Source organism: Procambarus clarkii, chromosome 52 (assembly GCF_040958095.1).
Source record: "Procambarus clarkii isolate CNS0578487 chromosome 52, FALCON_Pclarkii_2.0, whole genome shotgun sequence".
NCBI classification, from domain to species: Eukaryota; Metazoa; Arthropoda; class Malacostraca; order Decapoda; family Cambaridae; genus Procambarus; species Procambarus clarkii.
This window is the reverse complement of record NC_091201.1, coordinates 33,937,511-33,958,281: the sequence shown is the minus strand read 5'-3', so window position 1 is coordinate 33,958,281 and position 20,771 is coordinate 33,937,511. Positions and strand designations below refer to the sequence as shown.

General features: G+C 42.3%; 1 protein-coding gene across 6 annotated transcripts in view; it reads left to right on the top strand.

Annotated features, from left to right (window-relative positions):
* Positions 1–20,771, top strand: part of gek (serine/threonine-protein kinase gek) — a 494,332-nt gene that overhangs the window by 317,887 nt on the left and 155,674 nt on the right. For 4 of the 6 annotated variants that reach the window (XM_069304646.1, XM_069304647.1, XM_069304651.1 and 1 more), the window contains exons 20-24: positions 3,256–3,288; positions 5,069–5,229; positions 13,054–13,411; positions 16,482–16,641; positions 19,527–19,653. In XM_069304646.1, coding sequence (XP_069160747.1) covers positions 3,256–3,288; positions 5,069–5,229; positions 13,054–13,411; positions 16,482–16,641; positions 19,527–19,653 — 839 coding nt within the window. The remainder of the gene's footprint in view (positions 1–3,255; positions 3,289–5,068; positions 5,230–13,053; positions 13,412–16,481; positions 16,642–19,526; positions 19,654–20,771) is intronic. The other 2 variants (XM_069304649.1, XM_069304648.1) reach the window with 1 other exon arrangement.

Below are 20,771 nucleotides of genomic sequence, written 5' to 3'. Positions count from 1 at the left end.
TGAGGTAAACCAGAAAACAAACTTTGCAACACTACTGACATGCAATCATTGAGATAGAAAGGATAGCAAATTATATCACTGCTAACTACTGAGTAGCAACTTCCAGCAGTTCTGTCCACCACCATCAGAGGAAATCACTATCTTCCTCAATAGGGCTGAAGAAGCCAGCAGCCCTCACTTTTTGTCTGGTTTCCTTCCACTTCACACCCAGCTCTGCAGAGGCTGCTTCAGTCAAGTTGATAGGTTATTCTTGAGAGGTTGACAATGTTTGCATTATCTGTGCCAACAACTATCCACTTTTACTCGGCTACAATGTTACTTTTCCTGGCTCTGATTGTCAGGGATTGGTAGTTCTTTGAATTATCTTTTCTGTTGCATTTTGGCATTGCATTTAGCATGAACCACCACCTCTTAAGTTGAGCCAATACCTTGTGGCTCAACTCAACTTGAGCCACTACCTACCTTACCTCAAGGTAAGGTAACTTCAAGGTAGCCATTTGGACCTTATCTTTAGCCTAACCAGGGCAGGCCTGGTCGGGGAATGGGCCATTGGGATGTTGAGCCCTGAAATTATCACAAGGTTACCTTAGTGCTGGGCTTATGGTAATACACAAGGAACATAATTTGTTGCTTGGTTTTGTTCCTGTTCTTTAAAGTCAAGCTTTTGCTTCAGGGTATAAATTACTCGTTTTGGGTTTACATTTTTTTATTCCACGGTTACCACCTTTTCTCCATCGTTGGTTGTACAGGGTTTGGTGAGCACCCTTTATTTACTCAACTTTCATGACTAGGCTGCCTCTGGATTTAGACCTGGTGGTGTTTGGTTTAGCCCCCCATGCTTCTGGGGTTTCCCTGCCTTTTGACCATTAATCAGGGAAGTATGGCATCCTTGTCCACTATTGAGCCAGATTCTGCTGTTAGCACAGAAAGCTGCCCAGCAAGAGCTCATACTAAGAATAGCAATAGTGGGTCATATGAAGATAGTAGTAGCAGATCAGCACAGCAGAACTGGTAGATTAGGGCATAAATTGCCAGACATACTTTTCTGCAAGCACTATTAGGTTAACACCTCATATTTTATAGCTGCTGTGGTGGGTTTGCAAGTTACATCAGCTGTCTGCATACCTCAGTGCCTTTGATTTTTGGATGGACACAACCTGATTGCCACCCTGCTTTGAGATCCATGCCCAAGGCTTCTGTAGGTTAAATATAGAAATTGCATTCTCCTGTCTGCCCAACATACATTGACTTCAGAATTTGTGTACTGCCCTGGGCTATCTGTTATCTATCTGGTCAATTACAGTTTGTAATTGGCTTCTGTTCACCTCATTTCTCATGGCCCTCCTGCTATATGATATTCACTCAGGTAAGTTCACTGTCTCCTGGTGAGTTGGCTAGGGAATACACTGAGAAGGTCCTGTTCATAAATATGACATTGAATGGAACGAAATGCTAATATTTTAGTGGTCCTTCTATTGCTCCCATTTCCCCCTCCCCCCCCCCCCTCCTCTTGAGGTGTCAAGAGGGGGGGGGGGAGATTCTAGAGTATACTTGGATGACTTTTACACTGAGGAGGAGTTGCTGGCTCCCCTGACTGTGTTGTGGTAGCTAGTGCTGCCACCTATTGGTGGTCAGTATTGGGTAATTACCTTTGATAATTAGGAGTGATAATTTGCAATCCTATTGAATCCAACAATTGCATGTTGCGAGTGTTCAGTGGTTTATTTTGTTTCACAGAGAGTGGTCTTTTGGTGGTACATTGAGAATACTCTTCACTGTTTCTCTGCCTACTAGTTCCCTTGACTAGTCTCTGCAAGGCCATTGTAAAAGTTCCTTGTCATGGTTTTGGGCAGTGTACTGGATATACCCAAGTCGTGGTTTGAGGAGCAATCTCGGGGAATGCTCAGAAAGAAGCTTTTAGTTTCTCAGTGCCCTCTTTTTATTTATTTTGAATTAACAAGTGACAAGTTAGCTAATTAATATTTACATGTAGTAGTTTGGTAACTACTGATACAAAACTATTTACCATGCTAAGCACTGATGAGTTTGCCAACTCTGGAACTAAGTACGAAACATCTCTTTTTGGAGGCAAATAATTCTTACACTTTTTTCCCAAAATTATTCCTTTTCTCTGTTCTGTCTGTAAACACACTTCGACTTCCATCTGTCCATCGTAAATCCCCAGCATCTTCATGCCAGCAAATGGAAAGGGACTTAGGGATTTCACAAGTATTATGGCACTCGTACAATTGTTTTTATACAAAATTATTTATATTAATAAAGTGCCGCAGTTGCTAATTATTTATTGTTAAAGGTATGTTGCATTTGGTCAGTTTATTGATTTTTGATTTTGATAAGGCTAACAGTAGCCTAGTTGAAATGTGTTTTATCTTAAGTCCCAGTCTGGTGGTGACTGGCATGTATGAAGCCTATCCTTGGCATGTGACTATGCATGGTCTCATAGTACCGCCACAATGATAATTGGGTCAAGAGAAGGGAGGGCCCCACGTCTGCCAGCCACTTGTAACACTTAATTGTCATGTACTAAAGGGATCCCATCAAGAGATGTTTTACTTAGTTATCTGCTGAATAATTTCCTAATGCCAAACACTTGCATATCTAACTTAGAACTTTTGTTTTAGTTTGGCATACTTGAGTTTTGTGGGTGGGAGTGAGATAACTAGAGCTTCAGTCATCACTGTTTGGATGAGCTTGTTTTGTCTCTCACAAAATTTATACATTCCACATCTGTGTGTGTTTAGATGTGCTGTCCTGAGAATGATGGTGGCTCATTAACCAGTCCTGGACACCCCATAGAAAATCATGTGCTTCATGAACATTTATACCAAAATGGCCAATTTTGAGCTGGAATATTTTCTTCACAGAGCAGTTAACTTGAATTGTAGTGTCCAGCATTTACTAATAACTTAGCCTTACTAAATCTTTATCATTTATATAAATATCATTCCCCCCTTTTATATACTGTACATGGAAATTATTTTATCATGACAATAAATTACTTAATCGCATAGCTAATGGAGAAGATGAAAATATCCATTAAAATTCCAACTGAAATTGCTTGAAAATGGATGGTTTTACATGTTTGTGTGGAGGCCCCTCACTGACCCAGTTATCATCTCCCATGGGCGGCGCTGCAGACAAAATGCCCTTGTTCATTGGGCTGACTAGCTGCCTCTGGGGTTTCCTCATCCTTCTCATGAAAATCTATTTCTGATCGCACGCACGCACATGCAGCTGCCACACAGGAACGCAAGACTCGAAAGTTTGGTAATGTACTGTGACTGAGCCCCATTTTGACCTCTTGTGTCGTGTCCAACCCTCGCCCCAGTTTTATGCGTGGCTTTACTTTTACAGTATACCTTAAAACAGGTTTTGGTGTTAATACAGTACTGTATATCATTTTCTGGGAGTAGTTTTTCAATTCTCTGCTAATTAATTCAGTCTGGTTATAAAAGCAGGTTTATGAGTATTATAAAAGTGGGCTACATTGCTGTAATTTAAGTGAATTTTAGTATGGAAAGACATACCAAAACCTGCCAGCCAAATGGCTATACAAGGTTTAAACTTACATGAAATTGGAATATATGGCCCCTATTCTGAAACGGCATTTAGTGTCAGCTTAAATTACTTAATTGCAATCAGCCAGCTATTACAATCAGCTGTCAACTTATCAAGTATGTTTCAGAATTATGGCCGTGAATTTTATATTTTTTTTGTCCTGCCTTGACCTAACAACTAATTTTTTTGTTTTTTGTTAGCAATATTTAAAGTACAGCTCATATATTATTTGTAGATTTTGAGTAATATTAGTTACAGTTTTTGAAAAAGATCTTATCGGTGATGCATACATTTTCGGATCTTGAAAAAAGTTTGATTGCATTAATTATAATTCTTGAATATAAATCAGGAAGGTCTCTGTGCATGTCTAATTCTAGATCTGTGTGTTTTTCTTAGGGTCTATCGGAAGAAGTATGTTTGGTTTTGGTAAGATTTATTTATTTTTTGAGAACTAGGTTAATTATAAGTTAATTTCCAGTTAATTTATTCATGTACACTGGTAGATTATTTTTGCAATCTAATCTCTGATGGGAAAATTGTTGTGATTTGCTAGATTGTAATGTCTAGTTTGTTGAGCTTGTAGTCTAAGTTTAGAAAAGCAATAACTAAAATATATACATACTATAATCATTATGTCGGTAAAAACGTTCTTGAATATCACTGTAAAATGATTGGTAATGTTGTACATACCAAACATTTCATTAAATATTGTTTTTATTGTTGTAAATAAGTCCAATGTAACAGTATTGATGGTTAAAGCTGATATTCAAGCATATTGGCAACTCTTACTTAAGCTTGGCCAGCACCAAACACAATTAATGAGGATATTAGAGGAAGCTGTAAGTACCAGAGAGAGAGTAAAGCATCTTTCATCATATGGAGTCAACTTCTTGCCAACCTTCTCACTCTTGTGTCCAAAGTGATGGAAAATATTTTGCTTCTCTAATGTTTGTGATGTTTTAAGGGCAACAGTTTTTTTTTTTTTTTTTTTTAGTTTATAATGTCTAAAACTTTTTAGCTTCATTTTGCTGCTGCTTATTTTGAAATGTGTGCACTAGGAAGTGGTCTAATAAAGTTAGTCACACTTATACAGCGTGTTTGCAGTAAAGTTACAATTTTCCAATAGTGTATATCTAATTGTTTAGCTTATAAGCAAAATTTCAAATATATAAATGGCTTAAGGGTGTATTTGGGGTAAATGTTAAATTTGAGTTTATGGATTTTATATCGAGGGATATAATTCCTCCAGCTTTACCATGAAACTCTTCTGCCAAATTAATTGGAAAGTATAATGTTCATCTCTACTGAATTATTAAATTTGTCCCAGCTGTTGTTTATTTATAAGAGCTGAAGATTTATACAGTACCTGGTAACTCTTGTTGAATATCTTGTATTGTACTGCATGTGATTAATAAGCAAACTGAAACCTTTAGTTTTGATTTGCTCATCTTGATTTTGTGCTTATCAGTTCTGTATTATTCTTCTTCAGTGTTGGAGCGTCCAGCATCGCAGATGTCCTTCCTGGAGCAGTTTTTGAAAGAGACATCTCTTCGGAGAGGAGGATCATTAGAGTCAGAGGAAGGGGACGTGGAGGATGAAGGAGCTCCTTCCGTCCCCTCCCTCACATCTTCTCGATCATTCGTTAGTCAGGTTAGTGACACACCGAACAGTCTAGTTGAAGTGACGCTATTCAGTTATGTTTGAGAGAGGGGAAGGTTATGCAAGTATGTCTAGCATGCATGTAACCTTTCTTATTCATTTATCTATATATTTTTATTTATATAAATATAAAAAGGAACAATGGGTTGTGAAAATTCAGATTTTAGTGATAAAAATGGTACACTGTTGCAAAGCCAGTAATGTGCATAGTGATTTAAGCAAGCATTTTTTTCACAATGTATTGCTTCTTCACTAAATTTGTTTTACTGTCATCAACTTTTCTCATTGTCGAAACATTAATTTTTTTTTTTAATGTTTTCTTTGTACTGTTTCTCTAATACTGTGCAGCGCCTCGTATATTTGTTGAATAATTTGCATCCCAGATGGGTATTGTCATTTGTGTAGTTTGGGACACCCTTACTGAGCGTGTCATTACTTTCATCAGTGTTTTAAAGAGTAACACAGAGGAAATGGCTTGACCATGTATACTCACATCGTGAGTTGGGCATATTGCTAATAAATTTTAATAGTTACCCAGTCACTACCAATATATTGTTAGCTCTCAAGCACTAATTATTTGTTAATAAAAATGCTTGATTACTGGATATTTAATTCCTCTAGTTAGTCTTTTCTTCCTTGTCACTTCATGTACATACTGTATTTTAATAACATTATTTTGCAGTATATGTACATTAAATGTAATTTGGACTGTGCATTAGAGGAAAGTAATTTGAATATGCTAATATTCATGAATATAGTATTGGATCCGTTTGTAGTTATGGCTTCCAACTACAAATACGAATACAACATTGTGCAAAATCTTAGTCTTGTGCTGTTTTTATTTTTGTTATTTAATATTTTTGTTTGGTATACATTAATAAGGTTCATCTAGGTTGTCTTGTGTTATTCAGATCATCATAATACTAGAAACATTTGATAGAATTAAAGTATAATTATTTGAATTTAAAGTTTTTAATGAAATTTGGATCAAAATCTTACTAAACTTTTCTGGGGGGAGCCCCGTCTGCTCCCCGGAGCTATCCCAGGCTGATATGCTAATGTCAGACTTTGGCATCAGTCATGTGTATGGAGTTCTTAGGCCTACCGGGGCCCACGGCCAGAACCGAGCCACCTCAGAGAGGCAAGGGGAGCAATGGCCTATAGAAACCTCCGGGTGGTTGGAAGCATTCTATGTCTGCCATCAACCGGAACAGGCACCTAGAAAGGTAAGCGCCTCAAAACAAATCCCTTGCTACCAAAAGCCGAACTAGTGGATAGAACTCCCTAACAGAAAAACAAGCAAATTAGTGTGACATCACACGTCGCCTCGCCGCTGTCAGCGCAGCTCCCCTCTCCCCGGGAGGGGGAAGGGGGGAGCCGGCTTGGGTCGGTGATATTTTCAACCCTGAGTCCTGTGAGTGTTGCTGCTTGCTTGTGACTCAATTTACCCAATCCTCTGATGATTCTATTCGGGTACAGGCGGCGCGTGCGTTACAAGCTAGTTTCGTCTGTTGCAACGCGCTCGGTTGGTTGCTCACCCGGATGCCCCGGTGCTGTCCCGCTTTGCTTTTCGAGCCCCGGACTTGGGGGTGGGGGTCGCTTTGATCCTGGTTCAGTCCGCACCTTCTCGTCCTTCCCCTTGTGTTGTTCGTTCTGGTCCCCCCACCCCTTCCCTGCTTCCAGCCCCAAAGCGTCTGAGGGTTTCGGAGTCGGAGCAGGGGTTATTTGATCTCGAGACTCGGGCAGCTTCAGGGGATGCCCCTTCCGGGGGGGGGGGGGGGGGGGGGCAGAGGCATTCGAGTCTTGTCTCCCGGCCGAAGCTTCTGGGTCTGACCAGTGGGGCCCCCTTTCTTCCGGCTTCTACGGCTGCTCCGTCCTTGTCTTGTGGGGTTGGTGTTTGGGAAGAGGACTTGGCCCTGGGTCCTGCTGTAAAGGACCCCGTGGCTGGCGAGGGGCTGACTTGGGGGCCTTGGGCCCCACTGGACCCCGCCAGGGTTTTTCTTCCCTCTGAACGGGGCTTGTTGTTACAAGGTGTGGGGTTTTCTTATCCCACCTCTGCGTACGAGTTGGATTTGGTGTCGGCCCCTCCCCGGGTTCGGTTCTGTGTTTTCCCGGGTGCAGTTCCGTCTTTCCGGAGGTTTTCGGCTTATTGCATCCAACCTGGTGTGGTGCGGACGGCCCTTGCAGCATACCTCCTGCGTGACCCGGATTATGCCTCGGAAATGGATCTGTCCGAGTTCAAGTTTGGGACTTCGTTCCCTTTCTGGCTCCGTTACGAGGTTCCAGAGTCTTCCTGGCTAGCTGACTGCCCCTTGTTTGTTTTGGATTCCTGGCATTCTTTCTGTCGTTCCCGCACGCTGGAGTGGCGGGAAGCTTCCACGGTGGTTCAGGTTTTCCTGGAAGGCGATCTTGAGTACCTGAACGAGTGCTTGTTTGCCCCTGCTCTTCCCCGCAATATGGGCATTGTTCAGCTCCATGTGCAAGTTCCCACCCTTTCGGAGGCGCTCGTGGCGGAGGACTTGCTCGCCTGGGGCCTTTTGCCTTCGGCCTTGTGGTTCTTTTCCCTCCTGGAGCTATCCTCGGATTGGCTCATGGAGGATGTGAGGACGTTTGGGTCCTTCCCGGCGTCCGGCGACTTGTCCTCGGCAGCGCGTTCGTCGGCTGCCTTGTTGAAGCTTTTCACACCGATTTTGCGGGATGCGGTTTCCCTGTTTTATGCTTCCCGTCTCGCGTGTTGGCAGGCCGTGCTGGGTTCCTCTGTAGAATCTGTTTGGGCTCTGGCTCTTAGGCTGTCGTCGCCTTTTTGTCCTCTTCTGTTTGAGGAGTCGGCCGTGGCGTCTCATGTGTCTCATGTGGTGTTATTTCTGTGTGCAGGTTTGGGACCAGCCCCTCAATTATTTTCCACGAGATACATAATAATTTACACGTGGAAAATAATTGAGGGGCTGGTCCCAAACCTGCACACAGAAATAACACCACATGAGACCAGAAGACATGGCAGGATGTGCAGAATACCCCCGTTGAAAAGCAGAGGTGCAACAGGTACTCTGAGAGAGAACTCTATCAACATCAGAGGCCCGAGACTGTTCAACACGCTTCCACTACACATAAGGGGCATAACTGGCAAACCCCTCACAGTGTTCAAGAGAGAACTGGATAAGCACCTCCAAAGGATACCTGATCAACCAGGCTGTGACTCATACGTCAGGCTGCGAGCAGCCGCGTCTAACAGCCTGGTTGATCAGTCCAGCAACCAGGAGGCCTGGTCGACGACCGGGCCGCGGGGACACTAAGCCCCGGAAGCACCTCAAGGTAGCCTCAAGGTAGGTGGCGCAGTTTATCCAGGCTGCATCGTCGGCTTGTTGTCCGATGTTGGACTTGCTGATTTTCCGGGGGTCCTGGGGTGGGTCTTCCCGGAGGGGTCATTCCAGGGCTCGGGGTTCCTCTCATTGTGGTTGGCCACTGGTTTCAGGTTCGGGTTCGGCTCCTGCTTCGGACCTGCCCTCGTCTGGTCGGCGCGGTGTTCGCTCTGTGCGGGGTTCTGGGTCTCATAAGGGGCAAGGGCCCTTTTGCGGTTTGCCCCATTGACGGTGCGATGGGGGAGAGGCTTGTGCTGTTCGCCCACACATGGTCCCACGATTCGTGGGCATTTTGGGTCGTGTCTGTCGGCCTGCGGTGGCGTTGGGTGCCCCCCCCCCTTTGGGGGGGGGGTCGGGGCTGGCAGGGCAGGTTTCTTCCCATGTGCTCTTGTCAGGTCGTCTTGGAGTGGGTTCGCTTGGGCGTTGTTGAAACGACATTGTCCCTCAGATGGGTTTCTCGTCTGTTTCCGGTCCTGAAACGGAACTGCGTGGACCTGCGATTCTGGACTTGTCCCGTCTGAACCCCTGGGTTCATTGCCCCCTCCTTTCGGATGACTACGCTGTCTCAAGTTCAGTTCCTCTTGGTGCTGGGAGCTTGGATGGTGTCCCTGGACTTCCGAGACGCTTATTGGCATGTCCTGATTCATCCGAGGTTCCGGGACTGGCTCGGTTTTGTTTTGGGGCATCTAAGTTAACGCTTTCGTTGTCTCCCATTCGGGTTGAACCTGGCACCTCGCGTGTTCACGCGCCTTACGCAGGTCGTGGTGGCTCGTTTGCGTCTCTTAGGTGTTCGGGTGTTGGCCTACCTCGACGACTGGCTGGTTTGGGCTCCCAGTCGGTTGGCTTGCTTGTTAGCCAGGGATTTGGTTCTTTCCTAGCTCGCCGGGTTTGGGTTCTTGGTAAACTGTAGGAAGTCCCATCTGGTCCCCTCTCAGGTTTGGACTTGCCTGGGTCTCGTTTGGGACTCTCGGACCGCTTCCTTGTCTCTTCCTCTTGAGTCTCTCCTGCGGCTGAGGTCCCGCCTTTGTCTGTTTTTGGTGGGCCCTCAGGTCACACGGCGGTTGCTCAAGGGGCTGTGCGGGAGCCTTAACTTCGCGATGGTAGTCTACCCGCAGGGTCAGGTTTGGCTTCGTCAGCTGTTCTGGTTCCTTCGGGGTCGCCCCTTCCGCCTTTCTCACGATTGCTGGGTTCGACCCCCAGGAACCTTGCATCGGCTGCTGCGTCACCGGCTTCCTCTTCGAGTTTTTCGGTGTTCTGTGCCTTGGCGCCTACCCTAGCCCTCGCTCGATGTGTTCACGGATGCGTCGTCTCTCGGCTGGGGCTTTGTGACCAGTGCTCACCTGGCTGGACGGTGGCATTGGGGTCCGTCCTTCCGACGAGCTCACAGCACAGTGCGGGAGTTTGCGGCGGTGTGGTTTGCTCCTCGGAGGATTCGGGTCGCCCGCAGGTCGATGATTCGACTCCATTCAGACTGCTCTCTGGTGGTTCATTGCCTGAACTGCGGGGCTTCGATGCGGTTCTTTGTCTCTTTGGGGTTGGTCGCTTCGGGTGACTTGGTTGCTTAGTTCTCGGGGTTTGGCTCTCCTGGCGGTTCACGTGCAGGGAGTGTCCAATGTCTTGGCCGACGGCTTGTCTCGCTTCGTTTTACCACTCCACGGAGTGGACGGTCGACAACGTTTCCTTCCATTGGCTTTGCCAGATGTTCGGGTGCCCCTAAGTGGACCTCTTCGTGTCAGCGTGGTCGAGGCGCCTTTTCGTGTATGCGGCGCCCTTCCCCAACCGCGAGGCCATCGGGGTCGATGCCTTTCGGCTGGACTAGTCAAGGTGGGGGTTCCTGTACCTCTTTCCACTGGTTCGGCTGTTGCTCCAGGTCCTGACTCGCTTGGAGACTTACCAGGGAAGAGTTGTCCTTCTGGCCCCTTGGTGGCTGACCCAGCCTTGGCTTCAGGCGCTGCTTGCTCGGTGTCCGAACCCGAGGGTTTTCCCGCTGCTTTACCTCTTTCAGCAGATCGGGCCGGTACGTCACGTGGCTGGTTCGATCTTCTCCTCGAGTCTTCGCATATGGGTTTTTTGACTTGAGTCTATCATCATCTCTATGGTGATCAGGTGGCTTTCTTGTTGGTATCCCTTCTGAGGGCTTTTTCTCGGTGGCAGTATGAAGTTTTCTGGCGGTCCTTCTGTTTCTTTTTGCGTCTTCGTCGTGTTAGTTCGTTGTCTGTTAGAGTGGTCTTGTCCTTTCTCTCTTGGTTGTTTCAGGACCATCATCTTATGCCTAACACTGTCGCCTCGTATCGTGAGGCGCTGGCGGAGCCGCTTCAGCTTGCCTTCGGTGTCGATGTTACGTCTGCACCGTTTCGCAAGCTGTCTCGTGCTTTGTTTTACCTCCGGCTTGCTCATGCGCCGCCTAAGCCGTCCTGGTCTTTGGACGGAGTGCTTGCTTACCTTTCGTCTCCTCGTTGTGGCTCTTTTCTTGTTGGCATTAGCCTCTGGGGGTCAGGTCGGGGAGTTTCATGCTCTCCTCCGGCGCAGGGGTTTCTGCTCTTTTGGTCGTAAGGATTGTTTTGTTCGCTTGCAGCCGTCTTCTTCTTTTCTGGCGAAGAATGAGACTGCTGCGTTCCGGAGGGATTCGTGGGTGATGGATGCTTGATTGGTACGGTCGGGGGGTGCATCATGCTTTGTGTCCGGTTGCGGCGCTTCGCCGTTATTTGCATGCCACGGCTTCTGTGTCTGGGAACGCTCTTTGGGTTGATCCGGTTTCCCTTCTTTCCAGTTCGCGGGTTCAGGTCTCCCAGGTCGTCCGCAGGGTTATCAAATCCAGCCAGCCTGCGGTCTATCCCCGTGCCCGTGATGTCCGTAAGTTCGCGGCTCCTGCTGCCGTCTTTGGAAATATGTCTTGATCTGATATTCGGGTGTGGGGTTTTTGGCAGTCAAACAGGGTCCTGGCTGCTCATTACCTGGGCCCCTAATGTTCCTGGGCCCCGTCGGGCCTGTGTTGCTTTGGGTCGGCGGTTGCAGCCAGTTGTCTCGCCTTCGAATTGAGGAGTGAGTGACGACCGCCTCCTGGGTAAGTCCCTCTATTTTTCCGTCTGTTGCTAGTTAGCTCCGTGGAGCCAACGGGGCTCCCCCCCCAGAAAACTAGCGTTGAATGTAATGAAACGCCATTTTCTGGGTGAGTCCTGGAGGCTTCCCGGCATCCCTCCCTCCCTCCCTCCGGTCAACGTTTTTTTCATGTTTTTGACATCCAGCCTCAGAACTGAGGTGTGGGTAGCCGGCATGAAGGGTCTGGGGCTCCCCCTTCCCCCTCCCGGGGAGGGGGGAGCTGCACAGACAGCGGCACGGCGACGTGTGACGTCACACTAGTTTGCTTGTTTTTCTGCTGGGCAGTTCTATCCACTAGTTCGGCTTTTGGTAGCAATTTTAACCAGAATAGAGGTTTGTTTTGAGGCGCTTACCTTTCTGGGTGCCTGATCCGGTCGATGGCAGACATAGAATGCGTCCAACCACACGGGGGCTTCTATAGGCCATTGCTCCCCTTGCCTCTCTGAGGTGGCTTGGTTCTGGCCGTTGGCCCCGGTAGGCCTAAGAACTCCATACACATGACTGATGCCAAAGTCTGACATTAGCATGTCAGCCTGGGATAGCTCCGGGGAGCAGACAGGGCTCCCCCCCAGAAAATGGCGTTTCATTACATTCAACGATGTTTTTTTAATGGGTCAAATTTAATGAATTTAATGAAAAAGTTTGTGTAAAGTGATCTAGGTACTTGTAGCAATTCATGGTTGAAAAGAGAACAATGTACCCCTAACAGTGTAGAGTAGTGGTTCCAGAACTTTTTGGAAAGGGTCCCATTATCTAATACTCCCCCCCCCCTCCCTAAAAAAAAAAAAATGAGTGTGTGAAATACTGGTTCCCAACCAGTGGGTTGGGAACCAGGAATGTAGACCAGAATCAGAGTAGACCAAGTTGTAGATAATGTTTCATGGGCATGTGTCAGAGGCGATAAAGGTTACATGAAACAATCTCTAGAATAGACTGTAATCAAGGTCTGTTCTCTAAATGAAAAGTATGTGTGAATTAATTTGTGTAATTTCTACAAGTGTAAGTCTATAGATATAAGACATTTTTCTGACTGTTTTCTTGTTTAACCTTTTTAACACTCTGGATACCGAGTACTGCATTTGTTTGAGAGCTTCATATTTATAAACTTAAATCATTGTGTGCTCTTTTTGTAATATTTGAATGTACTGTGCGGGGCCTATGACTTTGTTGTTGTTGAGTATAGCCTAACTATTCAATGTTGTAAGACCATACTTGCATTAATGTGTCCCTAACACCTGGCTTGCTCATGATAAACTTTATTCTCAGAATTTCTTATAAACTCTACAGTTTTATCATAAGAAATCAGAGCTTTGCATATTATTGAAATATAGATTTGATTGTAATTTTAACATGACAGGAACAACTTGGTTCTCCTCATATGGAGTCTCGTCCTCTACCACCTTTACCTCAGACTGCTACCAGTGTTCCTCCAGGGGTAATGCCCACAATGGCCCATCACCAACACTCGGCTGTTGCCATGGGCATGTCAGGAGGGAGCAGTAGCAGTGGTAGTGGACCGTCCCCTCATATGATGAAACAAAAGGCTCATCAGTTCCTAGTTCGCTCTTTTAGTAACCCTATAAAGTGCTCTCACTGCACATCCCTCATGGTTGGCCTTACTCGTCAAGGAGTAGTGTGCGAGGTCTGCGGCTTTGCCTGCCACACTACGTGTAAAGAGAAAGTGCCGCAGATTTGCCCTGTGCCTCCTGACCAGAGTAAGTACAATATCAAAGTTAGTTTCTTAATAATAGATTATATTTGAACATATAAGAAGTTGTTATAAAAGAAAATGTGCATAGTTTCATAAATTTTATATACTGTGCTATACTAATTATAAGTAATGACCATTTTATAAAAATGTGTGCGTGTGTTGTATCTCGGCATCAGAATTTTTTTTTTTAGGTTACTGTAATTTCCACTTTTGGTTTCATAAAGATGAACTTTTAGAACATCTTGTATACATATTTGAACTTCATGATGCACCAAATTCATGATACATACTGACAACCATAGAGAGTATTTTTTTGAGAAGGTCAATGAAATGGCAAAAATTGTCCACTTTGAGTGCATTCATAGCTATGAGACAGGGTAAAATAATTTCAGAGTAAAACCTTGGATAGTTCATGTAAGATCATATATGCCCGAAATTTGCCCGAAACGCTCTGCGTACTAGTGGCTTTAGGTATTGTATGTACTACCTCTATCTTTAAATCAAACAGAATGTTTGTACTGTATCTCTGCAACTTTGTATGTACTTTTCCTAAATAAATTATTATTATTATTATTATTATTATTATTATTATTATTATTATTATTATTATTATTATTATTATAATATATCAGTAGTGCAGGAGAAAACCACTGATAACTGATGGTGATAGTTGACTTCCATAACATTACACTAGAATGAAAAGAGAGAGAGCCAACAAAGCATTAAGGTCTAGGATTCATGAAAGACAGTGACTTAACAAAAAAAAAAAAATTGTTGTATGTGATGTGAGTATGGTATTACAGTACTTTAAAGTAAGAAACAGATTGCATATTCTTGGGAGCAGAAGCCATGGAAGTTGTGATGGGAGAGAGAGAAAGAAGCAGATTTTTCTGACAGGAGGCCAGTGACTCAAGTTACATATGAGATTCAGGTGAACGGATTAGACAAATGGCTGTCCATTTCAAGAATTTCAAGAGGGGTAGCTTAAAAAAAAAAAAAAAAGAGATCAGTATTCTACACAAGGGCATATTTGACGTGGAGAGCTGGAATAATTGAAGTGAATTTTATTTTGAATCTAAAGAGGATTTTCTCTCTTAAAGCAATCTTGGCAAGGCACTGTTGTGAGGTTTCCAGGACAGGTAGGATGCAAGGCAATTGTGACACCCAAGATATTGATAAACAGAAGTTTTTGATGTTTTTTAGATGTAGCTGATAATCAGTTTGTTTGCATTAATTGGTAAAAACTGTGTTTTATTTAAATTACAATTTATAGTCTGATAGGTTTTTATTTAATTGTTTGCAAATGAGTATTTGTAATAGATAAATTAATGCATTCAAATTTCAGTTGTCGGCACATTCTTGCTTTTTCCATAATTGTTTAACCTGTAGGGCAGGTTCCCAGTTGCCAGGCACTGCTTGCAAAATAAAACAAAACCCCCAAAATTGTGGCATAAATTAAATCATAAATAATATAAGAAAGTTTAACTTAGTTAAACTTTCTTAGTCAGTTCAACCTATGCAAACAGGAACAATATTAAAAAAAAAAATGAAAAATTTAAACATGTTGCATATAATGAAAAAGGTTAATTACAAATTGCCGTGAGTGTGGTTGAGGGATTAAGACAGCGTGATGCATGTATGTTGGCTTAAACATGGCAGGTGGACACTTTTTATTCCTAATTATTTAATCTTTGTGATTTGTTTGGAATATTATGTTAGATTTGAGTAAGCTACTGTACTTTATGGGGTGTTTTAACACTTTCGCTCACCCCGCGCGCCACCCCTCGACAGGGCGATATGGGCCCCAGCATGTCACGGAAGCGCGCGTTAATTCCGAAAAGTGTATACTCTCTTCAACTTTGTCACCTCAATTCTCCTTCTACGAGATTAAGTTTGGTATCATTGTGTTCGCAATAAAATTCTCTACAGCACTAAATGCATATAAACTCCAAAAGCCCGGCTAATTACCCGCAGCAAACAGAGAAAGTGCGAACGAGTTACCCGGGAGCGCGCAAACGGGATAAAATGTTTTCACTCTGGTCACCTCAATTTTTGTCCTAGGTCTTTCATTTTGGTCTCAATGGGTTCGCATTAGAATTCTCTAGAGGAACATTAGCATATAAAAAAAAAAACCTGGTCACGCTCCAACCGCCGACGAGTTGAAGACGGGCCACGCGTTAGCCGTGAGTGAGTGCTCAGAGGCCTTCCAGCTACACTCCAAATTCCCACCCCTTTTCAAGCCTTTCTTTCGCAATTTTCTTCCTGGAAGGGCCTTGTTCATGATTACTAACCATCGTGGAGTAAGCGTAGATAGTTTCTAAAGCCGCAGTAAGAAATATAGCCACGGGAAATAGCCGAAATGTTCACACGTTTGAGATGCGAGGGGAGGCGACATTGGTCACAACAGTGGAGCAAAGACAATGGGCCCACGGCATGTGCCAAGCCGCCTGAGGGCCACGAGGCTCAACAAAGAAAATGGGAAGACATCGGCGCACATTTTAAAACCAGTCCCAAAAAAATCGGATAAAAACCTGATTTTTGGCGAATTTTTAAAGTGGATGACGCAATGCTGCGTCATCCCCGGCATTACCGCCAGTAAACGGATGACGCAATGCTGCGTCATCCCCGAGCGAAAGTGTTAATAGTCATATATATATTAATTTAGCATAAGCAGGTGACCTGACATGATTTTAGTCATAACCTCATGAGATAATGGTTTATAGTGAAGATAAATATTGAAATAAGTTTGAATGATGAATGTTTGAGATGAATTAATATGAATGGGAGATGCATGATAATGTTGGTGAAACTCCTTTGAAAAGGGGCGATAAAACTAGCTGGCCAATCATATTGAACCAGATTCACTTCTCACTCCTCCTGGCTTCACACGAGAACTGTTGGTATCCCAAGATGTGTGATTATTTCCCTGGTGTAATTAAAACATGACTAGTTTAAGTGGCTTGTTCCTTGTTGTATCTTTTGTGGTACCTGATACCAGACAATATTTTATAGCCTGTTATTCAGGAATTGTAGTACCTTAGTCTTTAGCTTATTCACATCTGCATCTTTTCTAGCCAAGAGACCATTGGGTATTGATCCTACTCGAGGCATTGGTACAGCATATGAAGGTTTTGTAAAAGTACCAAAGCCTGGAGGGGTCAAGAAGGGATGGTCAAGACAGTTCGTTGTTGTGTGTGATTTTAAGCTCTTCCTCTACGATATCTCACCTGAAAGGTTAGTAATACTGTATACACTTTTTGTTTATTTAGGAATACAGTTGAAATATTTGTCTCTTTGATTACAGTGTATAAGGTGAGTTATAAAGCAAGTCACCTTAAGTTTGAAGATATAATGTGGAAAAAATTGCTGCAGGTGGTTTGAACAATTCAGATATATTAATAGTTTGAGTGCTTGTGTGAAATTGTAAAGTGTGGAGTAAAAAAAAAAAATTAAAAATTAAAGCTCAATATATATGACCATAAATTTAAGTGAAAAATTATTGTCTTTAGAAGCACATTTTAATTCAAGAGAAATCATTGATTTACATTGTAAGGAAGGGCTGTCTTTAAGTACAGTACCTGAAGTCCATAGCAGGTTGCAGTAGGTTGTCTCGACTAAATGTGACCTGAGCTTTTTTTAGTTTTTAGGTTTTCTCAATATTTGGGTTATAAATATAAGTTTGGTGTCAAAATGTTAGCAAAGGACTGTGCTAGAGTACAGATGCAAAATAAAATGTGTTTGCAATAGGTTATGCATGACAATGCTAAATATACAAATGTCTATAACAATTTCAACATTCCCCATTTATTTTTCAACATTAATTTATTTTCTAAATTAAAAAAAATTGTGTTAATGTGTGCACATTATCAGTCTATATCGCTGTAAAAAGAAGACACACAACTTTCATACTCTGCTCTGGAAATTACCTGCTGGAATAATGACAGTATTCACATGCTGAGCAATTATTGTCTTGAGTGATGGATTGTTGCCTGAAGTGATCTCTGGATGGTCCTCTGATAAGTTATTTCCACTCTACTACTACTAAAGAAAAAAAAAGGAGGGAGGGTGGTAATTTGAAGATGGATGACACATTTTTAGCATCATCAGAACATTGACTGTTGATGTAAAAATGGTGTATTTTAGCATCATAAGAATGTTCACCCCTTATACCAGTTTCTACCTGTAATAAAATGGTACCTTACCTGGTATTTGTTCCGAGGGTCGTTCTCTCCATTGCCCTGTTTCTTGACTAGGTCTCCAGGTTAATGGTCTGATCAACACAGCTGCTCAAAGCCTGATGTAAGAATCAAGAATCGCAGCCCAGTCATCAATTTCTTCCTATATATCTGAGGTGGTTGTGTACAGTAATCATCTTGCAATACAATTCGGAAAAGACAGAATTATTATGAATTTAATGTAAATTTACCGGAAAAGAAAGGTATACCTTGATAAATGTGTAAGCAAGCTCACAACCCATTGAAGTTATCCTTAGATTGCTTCATCTTCTGAAGATAGGGAAGGGCCATACTAAAACATGTTTCTGAGATGCAAGAAAACATAACAGTTGCAAGTGCTGCTAGAAGGTCTGATATTCATGGTAATGGTTTGTGCTTTTGCTTAGATGGGAAAATAAATTTCCAGTCTATAAGTAGAAACCATAAATTTTCCCACCAACAGTAAATGCCAAAACTGTGTTAAGTTTTAAAATTAACCTGGTAAAGAAGATTAATGCAAATAGGGAAGGGGGGGGGGAACCCTTCAACAAGCTGCTGGCTTCCTGTCCTTGTTGAGGCTACTAGGGTTAGTGGCCCTCAGGTAAATCAGGAAACTGGAAATAAAAAGCATTTAAATGATAAAAAATGATGAAGCTTTGTATATTTATTGTGAATAATTTAATGAAAAAGTTGGACAGTTACACTATGGTTTGCTGCATTTCTCTCCTCATCTGTTTCGTGAATGCTTACAAGTATTACTGAGCTGGAAGTAGGAAATTTGTATCTCTCGGTAGTGGTGCACACTTACTATTTCCTCTCACGTCGTCAATCCATTGATTCCTACTACCCATCACAATTATTTAGTAAACATATCTTTCCCTTAATTCAAAAAGTTTGTTGTGCTCACACAAGTCCTCTCCAGCACTCGTGATTAGTGAAAATTTGTCTTTAATCTTTATTCTGTGAATACTGTGTTAAATTTTGCCATTTTGATATTACATATTGCAAGGTTTAATTATATTTAAATTCAGTAACTTTATTCATAAATGCTTGTATATATGGAATTGAGTGAGTTTCCAAAAATTATGTACATTATTTAAAGAAGTGAGTCAATAATAACAACATAAACCATAATGATTTGAAGTATATACTGTAAAATTTAGACGTAGAAGCTTTATTTGACAGCAATTTATAAAAATCATTTCCAGGTGTGGCTGGAATGAATAGGTGTGTACTTGTATAAAACATTAAGCTTACAATTAGAGCAGTGAGACATACAGGCAAAACACACTGCATTAAATAAGAGATAAGACAATTTGAAGGATAACTAATATGAAGTAATTATACCTTAATGCTATAGAAATTTGAGCACTTGGCATTTTACATAAAATTTAGGGGGGTAGCCTGGAAATTGAAATCACTCTGAACACGCAGCTCGTGTAACATAGGCCTTATTTCCGCTGGTTTTAAAATGCTTGTTAATAAGCCATCTCTCTGCGACAGTAATTCATTAATACTGTAACTACAGATATCCAGCTGGGAGTATATGTACCTTCTTTTCTGACTAGTTTTGCTCTATCCTGTTGACATGCTACACCATTGTATACATCACTTGTTTTTAAGTTATATTTCCTGACAATCGTGTAGATAGTTCTGGAGAAGTTGGAGGGGCCAGTGATTAATGTCTGAATAAACACCTTATTGTGTTTGCAGGATGGGTGATTCTGTCAGTCAAAAAGATTTGACTGAAAAAAAGATATTTGCAGATTATTTTTAAAAGTTTAGGTGTTGACATCAGGCCAGGCAGATGATTTCCATAATAGTTTTTATATTTTAAGATATGCTCAAATGTAATTTTTTTTTCTGTAATTTTGCAAAGGGTTTGTAATTTTGTGTTCTTTTCAGAAATGCCTTACCAAGTGTGTGGGTAAGCACAGTCCTAGATATGAGAGACGACCAGTTTGAAGTTTCAACGGTGCGAGACTCTGATGTGATACATGCCAACAAGAAAGACATCCCTTGTATTTTTAGAGTACGTAAAACTATGATTCCATACAAGGGTACAATCATAGTTATACTATTGTACAGATACTATTTATTTTTCAATAATATGTAGAACAGTACATCATTTATACATTAAGTATGAATCTCTTGGTTCTCATCCATTTCTAGACTATCTTGAACTCACTGTTATATTTTAGAGTACTTACGACTTGGGTCAACGTTTAAAAAAACAGTAGTGTCATCTGTAGAAAATGTAGATCTGAAGTGTTAGTAAGTATTGGTTAGGCTTTTGATGTAAATGAAGGATATGGATGAGCCAAGTATTCAGCTGTGAGGAATGCCAATATTTATTGAGAAAGTAGTTATACAAATAGCCCAACACCTCACATTGTTGTAGTGTGATAATAATAAAGCCAATAATGTCAAAGGCATTGTTATGATCAATATATATAATGCAGTTTTTTATTTGAATAAGTTGAGTAGATTATATCAAGCATTTTAATTAGGACATATTGTATATGCTATTTGGGGTCTAAATCCAAATTTGTAGAGATTTAGTATTTTGTGACTCAAAAACATATAATGGATAGTTATTTAAGATTTCTTTGACTGTAATGGTTGATTTGATATTGGTTTGTAGTTGCTTATGTTGGGCTCACTTCCTTTGACAAAGGATGTCAGGTTTGGAATCAAAGTTACATTAATCTCCACGAATGATTAGAGATATGTGGTTGGGGAGGGGGGGGGGGGGGAATAACCATCAACATATCATACACATCCAGGTTGGGTGTGTGTGTTCCTAGTTGCCCTTCACTCCCCTTTCCCCCTTCCCCTCTCTCTCTCCCTCCCTCCCTCCCTCTGTGCATTTTCTGCACCTTTATCATAGCTTTCTCAGAGGGACATTTTGTGCAGATATAGACAAGTTTTTATATTTCATATATGAATACATTGTGTTAAGCATGAGGGTTCATTGTTGTTTCCCAGGGAAAGCTTCATAATTCATAGCTTATTTTGTTACATTAAATGCCCCGAGGTTTTTTTTTTTTAAATGTTGGAGAAATTTATATAATTTTTTCTGTGGGCAGCCCTATCAGCTCCTTGGAGCTATCGGACTGATATGCGATATATTAGTCTGGGGCATCAGTC